Source organism: Trichomycterus rosablanca, chromosome 27 (assembly GCF_030014385.1).
Source record: "Trichomycterus rosablanca isolate fTriRos1 chromosome 27, fTriRos1.hap1, whole genome shotgun sequence".
Taxonomy (NCBI): Eukaryota; Metazoa; Chordata; class Actinopteri; order Siluriformes; family Trichomycteridae; genus Trichomycterus; species Trichomycterus rosablanca.
The window spans coordinates 7994262-8017296 of NC_086014.1; the positions used below are offsets into that span (position 1 = coordinate 7994262).

The window sequence follows — 23035 nt, forward strand, 5'->3', positions numbered from 1 at the left end:
GTACTGCAGCGAATTTACTAAGCGACTGAAGGAGATGATAAAAAACTAAGATAAAACGTGTCGTCGGAATACTTTAATAATAATAATAATAATAACAATAATAATAACAGTTTTGTATTACGATTGCCGTAAACAGGAAGTGACGTGTTTGGCTCTAGTTACATTTAAAAGCTAGTCCTAGGTTTGTAAGCTGATTACAGTTAAAATGGCCGGAGACGTACAGGATGAAATACCCGGTAGGAAAATTTGCTTTTTAAATTTATTATAAAACTTTAATTATACTGCATTTACTGTTACAGTCAAATAACGCCAATCATTTACTCCAGTTTATTTTTCATTTACATCTGATTATATAGTTAATAGGACAGCCCTGCTTTAAGAGGTAAAATAAAATCATGTATTTAATGGAAAAACAAACAAATACGGCTGTATGAAAAAAAGTAATTATATTTATGTCAGTTTTACGCCCTGAATGAAATTTATCTTTAGCAGACGGGAAGTAGCTTCTGTCTGTTGTCATGGACAACCAAACCACGCCTCCTTGCTCCACTAGATTCGTACTTTCATTCTGCGTAGTACGCGCTAGTTCATAAAGTGTATTGCGTACTACTCCGTGTAGTACGCAGCATAGTATGCAATTCGCATGAATCACCATTTAATATACAGACAATAATCAAACAACAGAAACGCTGCACGAAAATGGAGCTCAACTACTTCTAATTGGTTTTTAGCTATAAAGCTATAAAAGGGCTCTGACAAAAATCACTGTTATATGTAAATTGTAATGCAACAAGAGGCGACTGTATTTTGTATTTATTAAATTGTATTGTATTTCATTGATAGTATTTACTTAAATTGCAGATGCAAGTCATTAAAATAAAAATAAATTTATTTGTGAAGCAACCCTTACATTAACCAAGTAACATTTGCCAGCAATAACCTCATAGGGAAAATATATGTATCTCCTACCAATATTTTTGTATTGATTTTTTTTTTTTAAAGGCCATACTTATTTCTTCATGACAATATTACCAAGCCACATTTTTTAGTGCATGTGCCAGACTGGCAGTTTCAGCCATTCTAATAAAAATGTGTCACACACTATGAAGCAAACAATATATCATAAACAGCCAAGTACGGTTGGGCAAGACTATATAAATGGATCAAATAAAGAGAAAGTAAAACATCAGATATTGTGTTGTTAAACTGTTTTTAATCAAATGCAAATTAAATGCTAATCAAATGTTATGTTAATGTTAAATTAAATGTGTTCTCTGTTTTTATTTGCATTTCTGTCTTAACTAGAAACAAGGTCTGTACTTTCTAACATGGGGGCAAAAAGTAATTTGAGATAAATACCACTACAGTGGTTTTAAATCGTATTGATTCAAAGCTTACTTTACAAATGCTTGTTTAACATCTTTATCTTTATTATTTAATAGGTTTCAGTGAACATGTTTCCTATTGAAAATTCAATAATTTAATAATTGCAAAATTATTGTTGTTATATGCACACCAATGCAGTTGTTTAATTGAGTTATCAAGTTTTTTTTTTTTTGCAAAATCAGGGGCTGCCTATTCAAAGAAATGTTGCAAAATTATATGCTCAGCAATGCAGTTGGTTTATTTTATTGTTTTATTGAATTATCACCTTTTTGCAGAGTCAGGGGCTGCCTTCACTTTTGGCAAGAGTAAATTTGCAGACAACATTCCCAGCAAGTTTTGGTTAAAAAATGATGTTCCATGGAAGGTAGCATGTGGAGACGAACACACTGCACTCATAACAGGTATCATAACTAAGAACATATAAAGAAAGTTGTATGCTAGTCAAAATTATTATTTTGTTAACTACTTTTTTTTAAATCCCATGTAGAGAATGGAAAGTTATTTGTGTTTGGTAGTAATAACTGGGGGCAGCTAGGACTGGGAGAAAAGGCCAGTGTGAACAGACCTACTTGTGTGAAAGGTATTTATTTATTTACTTATTTTTTCAAAAATAGCATTCAAAACAGTTTCACTACTGGCTTGCTGTTTGTTTTTACAGCTGCTAAATCCCACACTACATGCAAACTACACATGCAAACAACCTGAAACTCAACACATTTCTAGGTTATAAAACGAATTACTTGCTGTTATAATGGTGGTAGGAACCAACAATTAATTCAACAATTAAAATTTCCACTTCTTCAGAGTCAAGTGGCAGCATGCTTTATTTAAATGCTTTATCCATTCGATGGTTGGCATTGTGCTTGGTGATGTAAGGCTTGCATGCACCTGCTCGGCCATGAAGCTCCCAGAGCACAGTTTTTGTGCTGATGTTTATGCCAGAGGTGGTATGGTACTCTGTGGTTATAGATTCAACAGAGTGTCGGCAAATCTTATGCACTATTTGCCTCAGCACTTGGTGACCCCTCTCTGTAACTTTACATGGTGTGCCACTTTGTGCCTGGATTGCTGTGGCCCCTAAAAGCTTTTATTTACAGTGCAGATTTTAATCAAAGCTACTTATGGTTGTGACCGTCTACAATGCAGACAATTGAGGATTAAAGGTTCTTGTTTAGGAACTCTAAACTACATTTGAAAATATTGGAAAATGTTTTTATAGATTATTTTTTTATTGCATTTTACAAAATGTCCCAACATGAAATGGGGTTTGTAGAGTAGTTAGCTCTCCTCCCTGTGCTGGGTTGTGGCTCATCTTTTTCAGAATGTTCTCACTAAATTAGATGTTTGTTGAATGTGCATGGCCTTTGAGCCCTCAGACAGTGTTGCAAGGAAAACCATCATGCTTCTGTTATGAAAATGGATAAATGGGCTCAGGAGTACTTTGAAAAACTGATATCACAAAAGACTGTTGCACCAAGAAATGCAACCTTAAACTCTATTATGTAAGGCAAAAAAAAAAATCAACCCCAAGTTCTCTGGGCCAGTCATAATCTTAGATGGATCAAAAGAAAGTGAAAATATGTGTTGTGGTCAGATATAGTGCCTTGCAAAAGTATTCAGCCCCCTTGAACTTTTCAACCTTTTGCCACATTTCAGGCTTCAAACATAACGATATGAAATTGTAATTTTTTGTGAAGAATCAACAACAAGTGGGACACAATCGTGAAGTGGAACGAAATTTATTGGATATTTTAAACTTTTTTTAGAAATAAAAAACTGAAAAGTGGGGCGTGCAATATTATTCAGCCCCCTTGCGTTAATACTTTGTAGCGCCACCTTTTGCTGCGATTACAGCTGCAAGTCGCTTGGGGTATGTCTCTATTAGTTTTGCACATCGAGATACTGAAATTTTTGCCCATTCTTCCTTGCAAAACAGCTCGAGCTCAGTGAGGTTGGATGGAGAGCGTTTGTGAACAGCAGTTTTCAGCTCTTTCCACAGATTCTCGATGGGATTCAGGTCTGGACTTTGACTTGGCCATTCTAACACCTGGATACGTTTATTTGTGAACCATTCCATTGTAGATTTTGCTTTATGTTTTGCATCATTGTCTTGTTGGAAGATAAATCACCGTCCCAGTCTCAGGTCTTTTGCAGACTGCAACAGGTTTTCTTCCAGAATGGTCCTGTATTTGGCTCCATCCATCTTCCCATCAATTTTAACCATCTTCCCTGTCCCTGCTGAAGAAAAGCAGGCCCAAACCATGATGCTGCCACCACCATGTTTGACAGTGCGGATGGTGTGTTCAGGGTGATGAGCTGTGTTGCTTTTATGCCAAACATAACGTTTTGCGTTGTGGCCAAAAAGTTCGATTTTGGTTTCATCTGACCAGAGCACCTTCTTCCACATGTTTGGTGTGTCTCCCAGGTGACTTTTTATAGATATCTTTGAGAAATGGCTTTCTTCTTGCCACTCTTCCATAAAGGCCAGATTTGTGCAGTGTACGACTGATTGTTGTCCTATGGACAGATTCTCCCACCTCAGCTGTAGATCTCTGCAGTTCATTCAGAGTGATCATGGGCCTCTTGGCTGCATCTCTGATCAGTCTTCTCCTTGTTTGAGCTGAAAGTTTAGAGGGACGGCCGGGTCTTGGTAGATTTGCAGTGGTCTGATACTCCCTTCATTTCAATATGATCGCTTGCACAGTGCTCCTTGAGATGTTTAAAGCTTGGGAAATCTTTTTGTATCCAAATTCGGCTTTAAACTTCTCCACAACAGTATCTCGGACCTGCCTGGTGTGTTTCTTGGTCTTCATGATGCTCTCTGCGCTTTAAACAGAACTCTGAGACTATCACAGAGCAGGTGCATTTATACGGAGACTTGATTACACACAGGTGGATTCTATTTATCACCATCAGTCATTTAGGTCAACATTGGATCATTCAGAGATCCTCACTGAACTTCTGGAGTGAGTTTGCTGCACTGAAAGTAAAGGGGCTGAATAATATTGCACGCCCCACTTTTCAGGTTTTTATTTCTAAAAAAAGTTTAAAATATCCAATAAATTTCGTTCCACTTCACAATTGTGTCGCACTTGTTATTGATTCTTCACAAAAAATTACAATTTCATATCTTTATGTTTAAAGCCTGAAATGTGGCAAAAGGTTGAAAAGTTCAAGGGGGCTGAATACTTTTGCAAGGCACTGTAAGTCCTTGTTTTAGCATGTTTTCTGTAAATTGTAAACTAGGATTGCTTGTATGCAGGTGCTAAAATCTATGGTAGAAATGGTAAAAAAATAAAGAGCATTGCATGACCCATGGTAAGCAGTACTGCTCCATGTGAGCTTCTCTGGCAGGTAAAAAGAAGTGGTTGTCAACTGCACATGTGCTGGAGGGTGTGTGTGTTAAATAAGTCATTCCTAGGTCAAGTTAGCAGTCTATGCTATGGTGGAGTAAAGATGCAATTCGGTAATTGGATACAACTATTTTGTGAGGAAAGACAAAAAAATACATGAATCGAATCTAAAAAAGGTGATCAACAAGTGTAACATTGCATTTTCAGTGTATTTTATTTAATGTAGACGTAAACATTACCTTTATGGTACAATATTGTGGTCACCACACATGGCTAGATGTTGACACTAAATTTAATACTGATTGTTGACAGTGCATTTAAACTTAACTTGTACATACATAATCTTAAGGAAAAGCTTGCATAGCACTGTGTGTTCAGTTCTGTGTTAAGTCTATATATTTTAAACACTAATGTAAACAGAAACATCATACTACACATACTTTTACGTTATTTAAGTTTCATAGTGTTTTCTATTTTTCCAACATCACACCAAATTATGTGTTTTGTTTAAGCCTTAAAATCTGAAAAGGTGAGGCTAGTTGCTTGTGGAAGAACACATACACTTGTCTACACATGTAAGTATTTAAAGATTAATTTTATGTTTATAAAATAAACTTCTATTCACAAAGGGGCACAACATTGTATAACATCATGTCTACACTGTTTCTAACAAAAATATTGTTATATACATTTTAAATGTTATTTATGAAAAGCATATATAGTGGTAAACAAATGTTTGGGTACCTCTGAACAAATTAGACCTTTTGCTTAAGTTTTAACTCCAAAGCAAACTAAAACATGCAAATGTTAATGCAAGTTTCACTATCCCCTTCAATTGTAAAGTCTTAGTTCCTAAATGATTTGTAAGATTGAGTATTGTCAAATTATTAATTCCAGAGTGCAATTCAGACTCTCTAAATGTTGTCCTGTTTATATAGCATGCATCAGTAAACTTTATTTTTAAAGTGCAAAAGCTTGCAATTTCCACTGTTTAAAATGTCATTAAGAAACTCTGAATGTCAAGACAAGATTTGGAATACCATGAAAACTGTAGAGTAGAATTGCTGGTTTGCTGGTCAGAAAGGCTTAGCAAAACCCACATGATGTTTTACTGTGATTTACTGTACTGCAAAGCTTACACAAACATTATCTGTATAAAAGAATGATAAAAAAAATCTAGATAAACAATAGGCATTTTGAAAACCAATGCTATGGACTGAGGAAGTAAAATGGAACTACTAGCTGGCAACAAAAATATTTGCATTTGCCAGTCTGCCAACGGGATGTGTATTAACATATGCAGATTTTTTCCACACAATTTGCTTTAAACAAAATATGTAATTTTTCCAGGGGTGCCCAAATCTTTGAATTCAACTGTATGGTATTTTGCCAGTGTCAAAAAATGTGACAGTCTCACTTGTGTTGGCAGCACAAGGTAATTTGTATGCAACAGGTGGGAATAATGAAGGCCAGCTTGGCCTTGGAGATTTTAAGGACAGAACGTCATTCCAACTGGTCGACTTCTTCAGCAAACGCAGACCAATCAAAATGCTTGCTGCTGGATCTAACACATCTGCTGCTCTTACATGTAAGAGTTCTTCTACCTAACTATTGTACTTAGCAGTAATGTTGTTGGGTCACCTCGAATCCAGGTTGCATTCTGTAATTTTCAAGATTCTGAAAATGTTTCATTAAAACAGATATTTATAAGGGTGCCTGAATGGCGCAGATATCTGATGTACTAGCTCACAGCCGTTGAGAGCTGGAACTGTCCAGTTTGAATTTCAATGGTGCTTTCCACCTATCCAAGTTTGATCTAATGTGAACTCTGCTGGCTGGTTAATGTCTAGTTCACACTACACGATTTTTGCCCTGATTTTCGCTCGGCGACTGGTCAGCGCTAGATTTGCCGGCTCGGGAGCAACTCAGTGTTTGCTTGGTGATCGAAACTCGGCTCTCAATCGCTATGTGTGAACTACTCAACAACTCGATCGGGAATATGTATCTAGCTTGTTAAATATCTGGATCTGAGTTGCATGACTGGCAATGAGTGCTATGTTGAACAGCCAATAAGAATGCAAGATACAGGGTCAGGGGAAACGCAGGGGAGGAGTTGTAAAAAGGTGGGACAGGGGCATAACATAGTTTATGTCAGAATACATTGGCACACACACAAGTTTTACAGTATTTCTGACCTTATTGTTCTCTACAAAACATAACACCAACGTTGCATTGCAAAAAATATTTATTAACCTTCATCTCACTATAGGACAATCCAAGCCAAATCCACTCAGATTCATGTATTTTTTTTCCCCTGGATTTTACGCTGCACAAACTTTGATCGCTCGCTACTTGTTAATGTGCATTTTTGGACGTGGTATCATTAAACCATTTATCACTTCTTGTGTTTGTTTTCGTGACAAAACGTAGTTTGGGAGACCAGAGAAGCTCGCCTGCGATTCTAGTTGGTGATAGTTCGTGTAGTGTGAAAGCCACATTGACCTGAAAGACTCCCAATTACAAAAGATCCAGTTGTGTAGTGTGAACTGTACAGCGACCTGATGACTTGGAAAGTCGTGTAGTGTGAACTTGGCATAAGGCACCTGCATGAGTAATGGGTGATTCATGAATGAGGTAGCATAGCTCTCTGTGAAAATACACCTCTGGCAGGTTAAAAGAGGGGGATGTTGGAGGAGGTATGTGGTAGTCATCATTTGCTGCAGCATTGATTTTTCTAATTGAAAAAAAATAAACAAAAAACAGTCCAAATCATCAAAAATGGCACAAACATATTACTCTTATTCCACCACTCTGTGATAGCAATTTTAACATTGTTTCTTACAATTTTGCTGCTGAGCTCCAGTGACCTGCACAAAGCTCTGTTACAACCCAATTCAACAGCTTTTTGATTAATTAAAATGTCATCACCAAGTTTAATATTGGTGGAGACTGTTATAGCCGCAGGGGGTGTAGCTTCATGTTAACGCCCATTCTTTGGAGTAAGATGTCTAAGAAGCCTATGATCTGATGTCAGCACATTTTTTAAGCACTAATGATTGTGCGGTACTTGAGTTTTGTTATTTTTTGTAACTTTTGCTGTTTCTTAGATAAGGGGAAACTTTATGTGTGGGGCGATAACTCGGAAGGGCAGATAGGTCTGGGGAAGGAGGAGAACACTTGGACTCCGCAAGAAATCTCTGTGGGGAGACGAGTGGCCTGGATTTCTTGTGGCTACTACCACTCTGCCTTTGTAACAGGTACAAAGTACTCATCCTAACATAATAATATGTTTTCATTTCATTTTCATGTTTTACCACTGCTATATCCTGGTCGGGTTCACAGTGGGTCAGGTTTCCCTGGAATCACTGGGCGCAGTGCAATAACACAGGAAGCCAAGACAGACGGCAATAATGAACCAAAGGCCAATCCATCGCAGGGCTTTTGCCATACCCCTCCCCCCTTTCCCACCAGATATAGCCAATCATGTCTGTATGTAGATGCCCGACCGGCCAATAGCACTGCTGGGTAAACTGGATTCTATTGGTAGTGGACTACTGTAATAGGCTACTGCGCCACCCAAACACCTTCAGTTTATAAATATTATTATTATTATTGTCTTCATGTCTTCATTGCGCTCGGGTGGTGCAGTGGTAAACTGCGGTAGCCCACCACCTCTTGGGTCCAGGGTTTCAAACCATGGCAGTGCTTTTGGCCGATCATTGTGTCTGTGGGTGGAGAGGGAGTGACCGATGCTCTGCGAAGGATTGCTACCATATCCAGGGTATTCCTATCTTGCGGTCAGTGTTTTCCAGTGGAACCGGACCCTCTGCAACCTTGACCAAGATAAAGCAGTAGATAAAAAGAAATGAAAAAAATATGCAAGAAGCAAGCTAGTTTCCAGTCTTAATGTGAGAAATTGCTACCTGTAAAACAATATTTGGTTCCTGAGGTAAATAGTTTATTCATTTTCTTTGGATAAAAAAAAAATTAAATACAGAGTTAAAAGCATTGGACCAAATAAAAAACAAGATGAACAATAAGTATTGCAATTATTTCACTGAGACCAAGAAACAACAGAACAAAAGGACATTGCTACAAGACTGTATACCTATAATGGGGTGGAGGTTAGGACTTTTGTCAATTCATTTATTCAATCATTATTTCGTTTTGTGCACACTGGCACAGTCATGCTAAAGAAATGAACCTTCCCTAAACTGTTACCACAAAGTTGAGCGCATGTATTTTATTTCATATAATAATGTTGACTAACAGTGTCACTAATTGTCTAATGGGAATATGGCTTTCTCATTTTTTATGGCTTTTTATTTAAAAAAACATTGCAGTTTGCTGCTGTTTTACCAAATTCAAAAAAGTTAATGCACCAATTACATTCATCTGTAAAACAGTCTACAGATGTCCAAATACAGTGTATCACAAAAGTGAGTACACCCCTCACATTTCTGCAAATATTTTATTATATCTTTTCATGGGACGACACTATAGACATGAAACTTGGATATAATTTAGAGTAGTCAGTGTACAACTTGTGTAGCAGTGTAGATTTACTGTCTTCTGAAAATAACTCAACACACAGCCATTAATGTCTAAATGGCTGGCAACATAAGTGAGTACACCCCACAGTGAACATGTCCAAATTGTGCCCAAAGTGTCAATATTTTGTGTGACCACCATTATTATCACTGCCTTAACCCTCCTGGGCATGGAATTCACCAGAGCTGCACAGGTTGCTACTGGAATCCTCTTCCACTCCTCCATGATGACATCACGGAGCTGGTGGATGTTAGACACCTTGAACTCCTCCACCTTCCACTTGAGGATGTGCCACAGGTGCTCAATTGGGTTTAGTCCATCACCTTTACCTTCAGCTTCCTCAGCAAGGCAGTTGTCATCTTGGAGGTTGTGTTTGGGGTCGTTATCCTGTTGGAAAACTGCCATGAGGCCCAGTTTTCGAAGGGAGGGGATCATGCTCTGTTTCAGAATGTCACAGTACATGTTGGAATTCATGTTTCCCTCAATGAACCGCAGCTCCCCAGGGCCAGCAACACTCATGCAGCCCAAGACCATGATGCTACCACCACCATGCTTGACTGTAGGCAAGATACAGTTGTCTTGGTACTTCTCACCAGGGCGCCGCCACACATGCTGGACACCATCTGAGCCAAACAAGTTTATCTTGGTCTCGTCAGACCACAGGGCATTCCAGTAATCCATGTTCTTGGACTGCTTGTCTTCAGCAAACTGTTTGCTGGCTTTCTTGTGCGTCAGCTTCCTTCTGGGATGACGACCATGCAGACCAAGTTGATGCAGTGTGCGGCGTATGGTCTGAGCACTGACAGGCTGACCTCCCACGTCTTCAACCTCTGCAGCAATGCTGGCAGCACTCATGTGTCTATTTTTTAAAGCCAACCTCTGGATATGACGCCAAACACGTGGACTCAACTTCTTTGGTCGACCCTGGCGAAGCCTGTTCCGAGTGGAACCTGTCCTGGAAAACTGCTGTATGACCTTGGCCACCATGCTGTAGCTCAGTTTCAGGGTGTTAGCAATCTTCTTAAAGCCCAGGCCATCTTTGTGGAGAGCAACAATTCTATTTCTCACATCCTCAGAGAGTTCTTAGCCATGAGGTGCCATGTTGAATATCCAGTGGCCAGTATGAGAGAATTGTACCCAAAACACCAAATTTAACAGCCCTGCTCCCCATTTACACCTGGGATTTTGACACATGACACCAGGGAGGGACAACGACACATTTGGGCACAATTTGGACATGTTCACTGTGGGGTGTACTCACTTATGTTGCCAGCCATTTAGACAATAATGGCTGTGTGTTGAGTTATTTTCAGAAGACAGTAAATCTACACTGCTATACAAGCTGTACACTGACTACTCTAAATTATATCCAAGTTTCATGTCTATAGTGTTGTCCCATGAAAAGATATAATGAAATATTTGCAGAAATGTGAGGGGTGTACTCACTTTTGTGATACACTGTATATCAATAGACTGTATTCTATTAAATAATAGTCTAGTAAATATAGATTTACCCATTACTGATCTTCACACAACTAACTGCTGAGGTAACACTTGTGTTGTATGTTCCAGAGGATGGAGCTTTATTCACATTCGGAGAGAGGGACAGTGGAAAGCTGGGACTGTCTCAAGCACAACTGCCCAATCACAAAGTGCCTCAGCAAGTACAAAACATTTCTAAACACGTGCTGCAGGTGGCATGTGGTGGAGGGCACACTGTCGCACTCACAGGTATATGGGCTGTCTGCATGGTCTTGTCTCAATAACTGTCATTTTGTGGCAATCTGATGTGTGTCTGTGTGTTTGTAATCTGACTCAGAGGATTGTCTTTATTCATTTGGCCTGGGTCAATTTGGCCAGCTGGGTCATGGCACCTTCACCTTCGAGTCCGATTTGCCCAAAGTAGTGGAACACTTCCGTAAGAGCAGAGTAAAACACATAGCATGTGGAGAGAATCACACTGCCGTTCTCACAGGTAATTTTTTTTCCCCTGTATCTATAGTATATGGTTAAAAACATACAGTTTGTCAGATATTTACTTCTATCTAATGCATCCTACACAAAACCATTTTAGGCTGTTTTAAACATGAAAATAACCTGTGTACAGTTCAAACCTCTATGGTTGCAAGGGTTTTTTTTGGTGTGGAGTGTCAAAAAATAGTTTGTTTCTTAAAATATGTGTTCTTACGACCAGTAAAAAAAAATCTAAAAAAAAAAAAAAAGGTGAAATATGTACAACTTTATTCATTTAAGATTTTTAAGATTTTCACTTGCTTTGGTCATTATTTTTGCTTTTTAATAATTAATCATTATTCATCAGCATATTTTGTTTTACATATTTATTGTTTAGTTGTTAGTTACTTGTAAAAACACACTGTAAATCAATAGTATGTGGGCACCTGACTTCCCAATCCAAAGCCATTGGAGTTAATATGAAATTGTTGAAAAAGCCTTTCTGAGGTCAGGCAGGCACTGATGTTAGATTTGAATGCAATCAATGTTCTGATAATTTATTTATTTGTTTATTTTTATTATTTAAATTGATAATTTTATAGAGAGTGGTCTCCTGTACACCTTTGGTGATGGTCGTCATGGAAAGCTGGCTCTAGGAGACGAGAACTTTGTCAACCACTTCAAGCCAACATTTTGTCCACGATTCCTCCGATATAATGTGTACTATGTAGGTGTTTTGTTTCTTTTTTTCTTTTTACTCTTAATTTAGTCATATCCAATTACTCGATTGCATTATGCTTCCTCTCTACTGATGCTGATCTCCGCCCTGGTTGAGAAGAGCCGACACTCTCCCTGTCCGACATGTGTGCAGTAGCCGACTGCATTTTTTCACCTGCAGGAGGTGAGTTCATATGCGGATCAGCTTTTGTGTACGGAGAGCCACACCCTGATCAATGCATTATCCCTCAAACTCCAGACCCCAGACATCATCAATCAGCCAGCAGAGGTCATAATTGCATCAGTTATGAGAAATCCCTGTCCGGCTTCCACCCTGTATGAACAACAGCCAATCGTTGTTCATGTAGGCTCTCAGCCTGCCGGATGGCAGTAATTATGCTATTTTGTAGTCATTTCAGTTTCATAGCTCAACCTTCCTTTTTTTGTCCTTTTGTCCTTCTTTTCTTTGTTGGTGTTGATTGTATGCTATTTATTTATCACGGTAGGTTTCATGTGGTGGATGTCACATGTTGGTGTTAGCCAAGCCTAGACTCAAAGACTCAGATGATGTGATTCTAGAGGATGATGATGCCACTGAAGTCTATCTGGAGAGGTCCTACACAGAGTTGCTCAGGGTGGCAGATACTAAGCCAAATCTAAATAGAAGCCTCTCGGCACGGGACAGACGTAGAGAAAGGGTAGGTCAACATATTTATTATAACATTATATATGGTGTATTATAAATTACCATTACAAATTAATTAAATATGTAAATGTGATGCTGTTAGGAAACAGAGCAAGCGTATTTATTTTAATTTAATTTTCATCTTCAACTTGATCCTGGTCAGTGTAACACTGGTTCCGGTTTTACTGGAAAAAACTGGGTGCAAATGGACAGGACACCATTTCGTTGCAGGGCCACGCCCAGTCCCCTCTGTCCTCAGACATAGACAAACATGTCCCATCCTCCCTTGGTGGCCTAAAAGTTCATTTGGATAGTTGATAATTTGCCTAAATAAACAGATAGGTAAAAAAAAAAAAGCATTAATTTGAACAAAAGTTTTTAAAAAAAGCATAAAGAACATAATTAAGGTTCATCATTCTTAGCTTGTCTGTAGAAGAATAAGGTCTGATAGTGATTTTCTGGACAGTGAGTGTAGTCTCTACAGATTCCCATCACATCCAGCAGTCCAGCAAGAACAGCATTGTTGGCATGGCAGCCTCAAACTTACAGACAGGCTGATTACTTTACACTGTGTTTTCCCCAAAATGGCTTACAAGCAAGTTGGTATTAGCTGAGCTAGCACTTTATTTATCACACGTTTAGGATCAGAGTTTTCATTTCAATTAATTTCAACAATTAATGTCATGCTATTTTTGAATTTTTTGCTCTTTCAAAAGTTGCGGAGTTAGCGGTGTTACTTTCCAGTTGAAACATCATTTTTATTTTACCCCCCTCCCAACCTCATTAGACTAACGCTCCAATTTACTGACAAAGATCTTTGCTTTTTGATTTTAATTTTAATTTTTATTATTATTATTATTATTATTATTATTATTTTTTTTTTTTTTTTTTTTAAGAGTTGATTTAAATCTTGACTTAAATTGCATTCATGTACTAAACAGTTGTTTAAAGAAAAGTACAAAAACCACACGAATCCTGTTTTACTGATATCTAGGAGCATTCTCCTGAGCAGTTTGGGATGATGTTCCGGACTCTTCCATCTCTTAGTTCGGGTTACAATGGTGCCTCTCAACCTGTGTCTAGTAAGACTTTGCCTTTGCGATTGGCCCCCACAGAAATGCACAGTAAAAGAGCAACAAACAGCCTTCAGAGAAATCATCTTCCCGACAGCACTGGTAATAAGCAGTTTTTAATGCATTAATAAGTTACCACTTACTTTTTTCTGATTTGCATAATAATGTATTTATGTTCATGGGCAAAGTGATGGAAGTACCTGAAATAGACTGGAAATGTTCTGCAGTCCAAGACTATGAAGACAATGAAAGTGTGAAGGATTTGGGAAAAACCACAGATTTATTAAATTTAGTAAGTACACAAAGCAATAAAAAAAGGTAATTTAACATGCTTCTTTCCCAACTCCTGATAAACTGATATTGTTCTGAAGCTGCTTAGCTGCATAGTTTCATACTTTTGTAGTGAGAGCTTGAGCAAGAATAAGCCTTTTTTGGATTATAATCTCTCTGAGCTTTACTTTGAAGTAGTGGCACTTATTTTTGACTGTGACAGCAATGAGATTAATGAGCAAATGAGTGTCACACTGTGATGGATAAAGGCACTGTACATTTCTACTTTGCATTTCGTGATTCCAGGTGGGTTTGGACCCTGCCAGCCTGATCAAGATAAAGTGTTTACTGAAAGTCAATGATACATGGAATATTAATGAATACATGGAATGTTGATTATTATTATTAATAATAATAGTGTAATGGCATTTTGTCTGCATTAACAGACCCATGTAATGAAGCTTGATGCTGGTGAGAAGACTCTTGCATTGTCTCCAGTTCAGAAGGTAAACATTGAACTTATTCTTAGAGGTTGTCATGAGTTCCAATCAACAATACCAAAAAGTGGACAAGTGGTTCTGACTTTTGTGTTTGTATATATGACATGCATATATTTGCTCTATCTGCAAAACATTAAACAATATGGGGAAGCGATTCCCGTACTGGACGTTGTACACCACCTGGTAGTTTTACACTGGATGATTGCCTGACGTGCGAGTTTTTTACGTCTTGTTCTCGGCCAATAAACATCCAAAAATGAATAAAATTGCACAAACTGACTCTGCAGTAAACAAGGAGCAAACAACAATCAAAGATATTTCAAAAAGTTGTTTTATTAATTTTTAGTTAAAGCTATTTCTTAAATGCGAGGTTCATCTGCGATACCAAACTAAAGGAGTGTCTAAAAATGCAAGAACGCTGTTTAAAATGCATTAAATGTTGTAATAGGTACACAGTGAACTATTAATTATACCTGTATTACAGAATATAGTCCTACACAGTTAAAAAAAATGATTAATGTACTGTAAATGTTAATATTGTTCTTTTTCTTAGCAGAATATCCCTTTTATTTAGGAAAAATTGTTTTTGTGTGAATTACAAGGGCATGGAAAAAGTATGGCAGATCCCTCCCACTTATTAAACAAGTAAAAATGAACACATAGAACACATACAGTAGGTCACTATGTACAACACACTAAACGAAAATGGTGAAATCGAATTTTCGAAAATGAACACACAACACATAGGTCACTATGTACAACACACTAAATGAAAATGGTGAAATTGAATTTTCAACTCGAACACAAAATGCCATTAATCCCATTTTTACCCTTATTACTGTTTCGGCCGTGGGCACGCTGCATAGTGGTATACAATGCTCCCATGGTTGGTGATGCAAGCAGGCAGGACATGCCGACAGAACCCAAGATGGCCACCTGTTTACCTCTCCATGACGGCAAGCCGGCCGCTCGCCACAATATATTAAACGTTGTAGTAGGTACCTAGTGACAGGCACCCAGTTACTCACCATACAGGACATCCATTGCTTGGGTAGAGCAAGAAACATCAAAGATGTTTCTCATCCTAACTACAGACTTTTCACTCTCTGGCAGGCTGTAGACTGTAACTCTGCTCAACTCCACCCCATCACTTTAAACAAATCACTGCTCACTCTGTACTGCACTGAACTTTACTTTTTATAATTGTAAAATATCATCTGCACATCTAAATTTTCTATTTTTTATTTGCTCTGTTTTTTTTTGCACATGAATATTTGAACACTTCACTATTGCACTGTTTACACCAGTAAACAATACTGTGTATATTGTATATATCTGTTATATACTTATTATATACATATCTGTTTTATATTAGTTACTCATTCTTTACCATAATATTTTTGTGCATTTTAGTCACTTTATCAACAATCACCCTGTAAATATATACTACTCAAATACACTGCACAATCAGCAATATCTGTTTATTATTCTGTACATATTTATCCTAAAATTCACTTTTTTTTTTACTCACTGTTACTCATGCACTGTAATATATGTAAATAATATCTATCTTGCACTTTGATTGACTCTGTACTTCAATAAGTGGGCCTCTTTTTCAACACCATTATAATTCATACAAGAGCAATTCCTATGGGACTATATGCTGTATGCTGTATTCATATACAGTGAATCGTACATGTCACTGTGTACCTATTACATTGCATTTTAAGCAGGGTACAAGTTAGCAAGTAAAGAATAAAAAAATAAATAAATACATTTATTAAACTGATGTGAATAAAGACAGCAAAAGATAAGGGTGGACCAGGTGTTAAAACTTTAATAGGAACCTCACTAGCTACTGTAGCCACTGAACCCTTAGATTAGGCACTACATTGACTTGACTTGTGTCCCAACTAACTTACTCACATTTATCAGACAGACGTTTAGAATGGGAGTTATTGACATGGGAGCTATTGACAAAGGGTGGGCATTATGAAAATGCTTCTCAATATATAATTCCTATTAGCCTATTACAACTGATACTAGCATGATTCTAGCATAAATCAGTTGTAAATCATTGCAGTTGTGTTGCTGAGTGCAAATTCTAGGTCACCAAATTGTTTATTTATTTAGTGTTGTATTGAATGATTGCTCACAGATTATGATTTGGGTGTTTTACATCAATTCCTTTAATTCTATATTAAAATAAACCACTAGACATGCAAAGAACAGTGTATTTATGGTAACAACGTGGTCTTCATATTCTTGTAGTATTACTGATTTTAAAACTATTAAGTAACATGATGCACAATTTCCCTGATGAGCTAATAGTTTAATAGCTGAAGTGCTAATGCTAGACACAATAGTAACTAGGGCAGTTTGAGCAGGTTTAATTGGCAGCTTGTGAACATCATACATCCAGCCCTATTTGTTCTTATTGTTTTTATTTCAAACAGATACTCAGATGTGTTGTCTTTATGTCTTTTCTATTCTACTTTTACCATTATTTTATTTTGCTTTTATTTATCTTACTTATTAGTATGGCTCTTTTGTTTTCTTGTCTTTGCCACTGACTTTTTATATTATCTGTTTTTTATTGTGCACTTATCTGTCTGCACAGCATGTTCACTCATTTTCCTTTTTATGCTTTACCAATTTTTATCCTCTGCTTTCGGTTGTTTGGATAGAAGAAAGTTAAGGCTGGAAAAAAGCGTGGTAAAGATGTGGCATATCCTGTACAAGACCCTGCTTTTTCGAATGGGTGGGCTGAACTTATGTCTAGAAAGCCAATGCCCAGTGAGTTAATGAGAAGTCAAAGCGCCAAATTACAGTTTGGAAAACCTTCACATGCTGGGATTCCCTATAAAATTTCAGGCAGTAATAAAGAGATTTCTGTAAAGGAAAGAAGTCGTGCAAATCACAAAGCATGGAGTAGTACACATAAAACAGTGACCCAGCCACAGAGCCTGACTGTGTCAAAGCACAGCAGAAGTGAGGCTAAGACTGGCCTAGCCACAAATGCACCTGGACAAAGCCGATTAATAGATGTTGTAGGTAGAACTCAAGAAGACAATAAACAGCATAGAGAAAAGACACAGTCAAGTCAAGTAAACAAGGTAGAAGTTCGAACACATTCAATTAAAGTGAGCAGGTCTGAGCCAGACACTGAAGTGCATATTTCAAAAGTAAAAGCTAAGTTTTTAGTCTTAGAGGATTTAGGAAAAGGCAGATCCAAATCACACCAGAGGTCAGAGACCGAAATGCCCCAGCAACAAACAAGTAAGAAGAAAGGAAACAGGAAAAATATTAAGTCTAAAGAAAATCATCTTCAACAGCCTATAGATAATTTTTTTTCAGATAAAAATGTATTGGTGCAATACATACCTGGCGAGGCTAAAAGCGTAGTGGCAAGAGTAAGAAGTAAACCAATAGTTGTCCAAAACAAATTACCAGATGATACACTTGAATTAGATGAAAAGTCACTTTCCAAAGCAGATATAAGGGCAGATAATACTTCCATTAGTGTAAAACAGAACAATCAGTTCCCAGCAGCAACCAAAAAAACCACTTCTGCTAAATCTATGCACAGCATAAGAGCACAAAAGACAACTAAGGGATTTCTCAAGGATTCAATAGACTGTATGAGATCAAATTCAGATGTACAAAACACACAGCCAATGTCTTTGAAGATGGTAACCTCAGTAATCGAGGATCCTGGAATGGTTAGTCCTGTGCATCTACTAAAGAAGCCCACCAAACAGTTCTTGTCTCAAGTAGCAGCTAGCAACTCCTCCCAAACTAGTTCACCTAGGCAGAGTTTTGATGAACAGACTCTTTCAGATATAAGCGTTATAAGCGAGGCTCCAAAGGATCCAGAGAATGCAAGCAAAAAAACAGCAGTTACTATTGATGTATTGCCTGGAGCTGGACTTTCAGATGAGGAATCGGATAAAAGCTTCTTCCATTATCGATCTAAGGCTAAAAACAAAGACATTGCAGACAATGTAGAAATGGTCCAGCAGGATAAGAATAAGGAGGTTTCTGAACAGGAGGAAGAGGATGACGAAAGTAGAGGAATGACAGAAAGTGAGGGACTGGTAAAAGCAAAGCAGACAAGCAGTAGTGTGGAATCCAGTGAAGAAAGTAAGGCCCTTGTGAAGGTGTCTAATAATAACCATGATAAACAAGATGATTTGACTGGAGAGTCAAGTGAAGAGGACTGTAATGAGCAGAAAAAAACTGAGACACAACAAAGTGAGCAGAGTGAGGCAAAAGGTGAAAAGGAGAGTAGTAATATAGTGGATGATGGAGTGAAAGGAAAAATAAGTGAGATTAGAAGAAAAGATAAATCAACTTCAGATTATAATGAAATTAAAAGAATAGGCAATATAAAAAAAAAAGGGAGCAGCAAAGAGTCAAGTCAGAAGACAGAGACCCAGAGTGGGAAATCAGAAACAGAGTCTGAAGTTGAGGGAAGCACAGATGAGAAAATTGACAGTGAAGAAGAGGTAGAAGGTCTTAAATCTCAAAGTGATAGTGAGGATGAGCAGGCCAGCACAAAGGAGAGTGCAACCAAAGAAGCAGGGGTCAAAAATACATCTGAAGAGGAGGAGTCAGAGAGTAAATTAGCAGAAGAGGAAGAGGGGGAAGAATGGGAGAGCGGAAATGAAAGTCAAGATGAAGAACGTAGTGGTGATGCAGCAGAAGATGACAGTGAAAAAGAAGGAGAGGAGAGTGAGGCAGATCAGGAGAGTGATGCAGAAGAGGCAGAGAGCAAGGCAAAAGAAAAGGAAAGTGGGACAGATGAGGAGGAAAGTGGAGAAGAGGAGAGTGAGGCAGAAGAAAGTGAGACAGATAAGGAGGAGAGTGAGGCTGAAGAAGAGCATGAGACAGATGATGAGGAGAGTGAAGGAGAAGAGGAAGAGTGTAGCAAAGCAGAGGAAGAGAGTGATGCGGAAAAAGAAAGTGAGAATGAGGCAGAAGTGGAGGAAAGTGAGAAGGAAGAGGAGGAGTGTGAGGAAGAAAATGAAGAGAATGTGATGGAGGAATGTGATGAAGAAGATGAGTATTGTAATGAAGAGGTAAAGGAAGAAGAGAATGATACTGAAGATGAAAATGAGCATGAACAAGAGGAAGAGGATGGTGAAGAGAATGAAGAAGATGAAGGTAAAGAAAGTGAAGAAGCAAATGAAGAGGAGGAGGAGGAAGAAGAAAAAAAAACTACAAAAAAACTAAAAGGAAAGGACAAGGCACCTATGACTTCTAAATCAAAGCAAATGGATACAAAGGCTAAACAGGCAAGCAAGCCAAAAAAAGCTAGAAAAGGACACTTAAACTCTGATTTCCAGGAGCCTCTGCAGTTCTGGGACAATGTGCTTCCTCACTACCTCAACTTAAAATAGATCAGCACACAAAGATCACACCAGATATTTTGTGAAACCTATTTGGTGAAATTTGAAAGTGACTTAACTTGACACTCAGTAAAAAGAACAAAAGTTAAATTCAGGTTGCATGCACATGATGCATGCCAAAAACATGTGTAAGGTAAATCGACTGCTTTAAAGGAGTGAGTAAATGTGGACATGTGTGTTGCCCTGCAATAGACTGATGCCCTGTCCAGGTTGCAGGTCTTCCTTGCACCCATTGTTTCCAGATGGGTGACCAGTTCCATAAAACTGACCAGACTGCAACTTAGGCTGTGTTTATTTCTCAATAGGCAGTCTAAGAGTTTTGCTATTTTTTAGCAACAGAAGGTTACCAGATCAGAGAATTTACACTTCATGCAATTCATTTTTCCCAAAAATAGAGACTAATGCTACAACTATAATACCCAAGCAACACAAATTTAATTAGCATTAATATATTTAACTATTGTTATCAGTTTTACTCTGTCCCACTGTTTTCTTTATCTTCCTAATGTCCCCATACTCTTGACCATATGATGTACATTAAACAATGGATAAAAAAACAAAGCTTATGCAAAATGTTATAACTTATAAAGAAATTACATTTTCTGTGGTTGTTTATTCCATGCTTCTTGCTTAATTATTGCTCATGCAACAACTTAACAGTTTCTTATTGTTAAACCACAATTCATTTGGGATGTTTTTTTTATAATTCATTTAATTCCTTGTTTGTTTTTGCTGCCTGTCGTGATGGTTAAGGTCTTTATATTTATGTTCTTGAAAAAAAAATAAACATTTGGTTCCAGCAGACAACAAATAGCTTTTGCCTTATATTTCATTGTATGTTAGATGATTTATTTATTAATCCAAAAATTACCTCAACCAATCACATTAGTAGATTCCTGTATGTATACAATTGCAGAATACTAAGCTTGTAATGACCCTATTGGGGGTGGGGGGTTTGGGGGCTAAAAACTAGAAAAACTCACTTAAATAGCCTGTAAGATTAATTCCTGAAAAAACGGGGATGTTTCATTCATTTTCTAAAAGTCAATCTCACATGGCATTTTTTAAAATACAACACAAATCAGAAAAAGTTGGGACAGCATGGAAAATGCAAATAAATAAAAAAACAGAGTTTCTTACATTTACTTTGACTTTTATTTTATTGCAGACAGTATGAACCTGAGGTATTTCATGTTTTGTCTGGTAAATTTAATTTCATTTATGAATAAACATCCATTCCTGCATTTCAGGATTGCAACACATTCCAAAAAAAGTTGGGACAGTAAAGCATTTACCACTTTGTAATGCTGCCATTCCTTTTCACCACACTTAAAAGACGTTTTGGCACTGAGGATACCAAGTGATTTAGTGTTGCAGGTTTAATTTTCCCATTCTTCCCATTCTGTCCCATTCTTCCTGCAAACACATTTTAAGATGTGCAACAGTACAGGGTCAACGTTGTTGCATTTTTTGTTTCAAAATTCTCCACACATTCTCTATTGGGGACAGGTCAGGACTGCAGGCAGGCCAGTTCAGTACCCGTACCCTCTTTTTTCACAGCCATGCCTTTACAATGTGTGCAGCATGTGATTTTGCATTGTCTTGTTGAAAAATGCATGGACGTCCCAAAAGATGACGTCTTGAAGGCATCATATGTTGCTCTAAGATCTTAATGTACTTTTCTGCATTAATGCTTTCATCACAGAAGTGTAAATGACCTTTGCCAAGGGCACTGACACAGCCCCATACCATGACAGACCCTGGCTTTTGGACTTGTTGCTGGATGGCCACAGTCTAGATGGTCTGGATGGTCCTTTTCGTCTTTGGTCCGGAGCACACGGCGTCCATAAAAAAAACAGAATGCTGATTCATCTGAACACAATATACGTTTTCACTGTGTGATGGTCCAGCCTAGATGCCTCCAAGCCGAAAGAAGTCGACATGCCGCTTCTGGACATGGTTAACATAAGGCTTCTTTTTTGCACAGTAAAGTTTTAAGTGGCATTTGTTCATGTATTGTAGTGCTTTTTTTTTGTCAGAGTTTGCCAAAGTAATCCCTTGCCCAGTTGGTTATATCAGCCATTGTTGAGCTTGCACCATTGGCCTTTACACAGTGAAATTCCTCCCGATTTCTTGAATTATTTAATTATATTCTGCACTGTAGAGGGAGAAATATACAAATCCCCTCCCATCTTTCTTTGTTGTTGTTTTTAAACATTTCAATAATTTTCTCATGCATTTGTTGACAAACTGGAGATCCTCTGGCCATCTTTGCTCATAAAAGACTCCTGGATGCTGCTTTTGTACCTGTACAATCACCTGTTGACATCACCTGTTTGGAATCACATTATTATTTAGTTTTTTCAGCTTATTACTGGCCCTAAATTGCTCAACTTTTTTGGAATGTGTTGCAGGCCTGAAATGCAGGAATGGAGATATATTAACAAATGAAATGAAGTTGAGAAGACAAAACATGAAATATCTTAGGTTCAAATTGTCTGCAATCAAATAAAAGTCAAAGTAAATGTAAGGAACACTGCATTTTTATTTTATTCGCATTTTCTATACTGTCCCAACTTTTTCTGATTTGGGGTTGTATCTTCTGGCTTGTTTTTCCCCCTTAAAATATTAGTCTTTACTTGATTATCTGCCACACCTGATGCAACCCATCACAAGCTTGAAAAATAGACTTCCAAAAATAAACCAGTGAACTATCTTCAGCTAGTGATCTACTTGTGAGTCTTAAGGTGACATCTGCTCCAAAAAAGTGCAATATCCCACAGGGGTTGCTGTCAGAAACTATATAGCTGTTAATACTATACAGCTATTAAGACTAGGTCAACAGGTGATGTTACCAGAAATAAAAATTCGAAGGACCCAAGGCCTTTTCAATCCGAGAAGAGCACCTGTTGCAATTTGGTTTTCCAACACAAAAAGCCTTTAAATCTGTCAGCAATATTTAAGACACCAGCTATTTAGACTTTTTCGAAAAGAACAGAGACTTTAAAAGCCATTGCTATTTAAAAGAAACATCAATGACAGAATTAAGTTTTTGGCAGAATAGACAGTGGACAGATAAATAATAACTAGAGTTGCATGAAATGGTCTAGAGGGGTGTTTAAATATCTGGTGAGAA

The 23035-nt window shown here is 37.7% G+C and overlaps 1 protein-coding gene across 1 annotated transcript; it reads left to right on the plus strand.

The window, feature by feature from the left end:
- Nucleotides 1-183: 183 nt before the first annotated feature.
- Nucleotides 184-20464, plus strand: rpgrb (retinitis pigmentosa GTPase regulator b). The gene is made up of 14 exons (XM_062989781.1): nucleotides 184-236; nucleotides 1662-1787; nucleotides 1874-1966; nucleotides 5252-5314; nucleotides 6169-6327; nucleotides 7847-7996; nucleotides 10863-11021; nucleotides 11110-11265; nucleotides 11846-11970; nucleotides 12467-12658; nucleotides 13640-13820; nucleotides 13907-14010; nucleotides 14435-14494; nucleotides 17176-20464. The coding sequence occupies exons 1-14, from the start codon at nucleotides 206-208 to the stop codon at nucleotides 19888-19890; spliced, it is 4314 nt and encodes a 1437-aa protein (XP_062845851.1). The 5' UTR covers nucleotides 184-205; the 3' UTR covers nucleotides 19891-20464.
- The last annotated feature ends 2571 nt before the right edge of the window (nucleotides 20465-23035 follow it).